Source organism: Octodon degus, unplaced genomic scaffold, assembly GCF_000260255.1.
Source record: "Octodon degus isolate 3935 unplaced genomic scaffold, OctDeg1.0 scaffold00060, whole genome shotgun sequence".
NCBI lineage: Eukaryota > Metazoa > Chordata > Mammalia > Rodentia > Octodontidae > Octodon > Octodon degus.
Genome location: NW_004524636.1, coordinates 4,300,351 through 4,302,689, shown reverse-complemented (window position 1 = coordinate 4,302,689; position 2,339 = coordinate 4,300,351). Strand labels below are relative to the sequence as shown.

Below are 2,339 nucleotides of genomic sequence, written 5' to 3'. Positions count from 1 at the left end.
TAAACTCAGGACCTTGTGCTTGCCAGGCAGGTACTTATGCACTGAGCTATCTTCCTGGCCCTCATTTACCCATCAGACTAGCAAAAGATTAGAAAGTCCAACTATACCAAGTGTCAATCAAAATATAAGGAAATAACAGCTTAACATGCTAGTAAGGGTGTCAGTTGATGCTGATACTCTGGGAAGTAATGTGACAACATCTAATACAGTTCACAATAAATAAAACCTCTAACTTAGAAATGCCTCTGCTAATGAGATGTGTCCAGAAAGCAGGATGCAGGATCATTTGTAACTGTAAAGCAACTCAAATGCCCTCCATGGATACACAGTCACTATTCACTTCATGGAATACTCTCATGAGTACAACTGTAAAAATCAAAGAATTAGGTGTGTATTAAGTAAGCAGAAACAAAGAGAAAACAAGTGGTAGAAAGTCACATTTGCAGGGGTTGGGGAGATGGTTCAGTAGAATAAGTGCTTGCCTGGCAAGCGCAAGGGCCTGAGTTCAATCCCCGGTTCCACCAAAGGAAAAAAAAAAAGTCATATTAGCATCTATTTATGAGAGCACAACACAAAAGTAACCCTGCATATACTTAGAGTCAAGAATAAAAATGCAGACCTAACATACATGCTACCTTTAAAGTAGTAGAGCCTGGAGATAGCTCAGTGGCATTAAGTGCCTGCCTGGCAAGCACAAGGCAATTTGATCCCCAGTACCACCCTAAAAAAAGAGAAAAAAAAAAAAAAGCGGTTGCCACTGGGGATAGGTCAACAGAATTGCAGAAGGGGACAAAAGACTCAACTTAAGCATAATACTTTATATTTTCTGTCCAAAAAAAGCTAAAATAACAATTTGGTAATTGATAGTCAAATGATGACTACATAGATATTAGTTACACTGTGCTTGGAACTTTTTTACCTTTAAAATTCAGGATTTAAAAACAAAAAGGTCAGTAAAGAGAAAAAAATACATTAGGAAAGTGATGTGCATTACTTATTAAGTCAGAGTATACGAACATCAATGGAAAGCCTGCACGATGACTTCAAGACAGTGATCACCGGGCTGGGGAGCTAGCCCAGTGGCCTAAGTGCAAGGACCCAGGTGGGATCCCTGGTACCATATGCTGTGGTGCGTGCCAGCCACTCAAACCAGACATGGTGGCGCACACCTATGCTCCCAGCACTGGGGAGGCTGAGACAGGAGCATCAGTACAAGTCTGAGTGTCGCGAGACCCTGTACCAAGTGAAGAAAGAAATAACAAACTTAGGAAAAAAAATTTTTTTTAAAGATAGTAGTCATCTCTGGAAATGGCACAGGCAGTGTTAAAAAGAGAAACTAATGCTTTTTATCTTTAAAAGCATATATAGAGCTGAAAAATGCTAATTTTGGGTGGTGGACAGAAGAATATTTCTCTTACATCTATATTTCCTGGACTCTAAAGTATTTCACAATTTGAAAAATAAAATTAAACTCTGTTCAGAAACATTGGGAAATGTTTCAGTGTACTGATTCACCTTTTTACCAAGATAAGAAGCAGTTCAGGAACACATTACCTTTGTGGGAAGACTGTATTTTCCATCTGGAAGAGACAAGCTCTGAACCTCTCCACAAGCAGCACAGAGGAAAGCCATCTTGACGCAGAGAGGCTTTATGTTACTGACGCGAACCACCGTCCCTCTCAGAGCAATGTACTTTCCGTAGTAATTCGCCCGAACATTCTTCAGCTGTGTCAAGGGCTCGTAGTTGTACACCCTACAAATAAAACAGGAACACCTCTAAACGTATAGTTGGGATGTCTGTACGGAGGATGTCTGTATTTTCACAAGTTCCTTTTAGGAGGCACTATTAATTACCAAACCATACTGTTCTGTTACATACCAGAAATCTCACAGGAAGTAAATTATTCTAAGAAATAAATAAATAAAAGTACAAAACTAAATCTTCTGTACCAGGCAGGGTGGCGCATGCCTGTGATCACAGCCCTCAGAAAGCTGAGGCAGGAGGGTCACTTTGAATAGGAGGTCAGCCTGGGCTATACAGCGAGTGCAAGGCCAGTTTCAACCACAGAGCAAGGTTTTGTCTGACACAAAACTAAATCTTCACTTTATTCTTTTTTAAAAATCTGTACACTGCTATCTAGGGAAAAAAAAATGCCAAGAAGAAGTCTACAGATTCAACAACTTCTGGTTTTCTAACTTCTGTTTACAGAAATCCATTTAAAGAGTATCAATTTAGGGTCTGGGGGCTGGAGAGATGGCTCAGTGGTCTAAAGCACCTACTTAGAACAAGCTTAGCAAAAGCATCAGGGACCGCGGTTCAATCCCCCAGCACCACATGC

General features: G+C 40.4%; 1 protein-coding gene across 3 annotated transcripts in view; it reads right to left on the bottom strand.

Moving 5' to 3' along the window:
* The window catches only part of Mcm8 (minichromosome maintenance 8 homologous recombination repair factor), a 45,420-nt gene that overhangs the window by 26,218 nt on the left and 16,863 nt on the right, over window positions 1–2,339 (bottom strand). For all 3 annotated transcript variants that reach the window (XM_004634282.2, XM_023718596.1, XM_023718595.1), the window contains exon 7: window positions 1,555–1,753. In XM_004634282.2, the coding sequence (XP_004634339.1) occupies window positions 1,555–1,753 (199 nt within the window). The remainder of the gene's footprint in view (window positions 1–1,554; window positions 1,754–2,339) is intronic.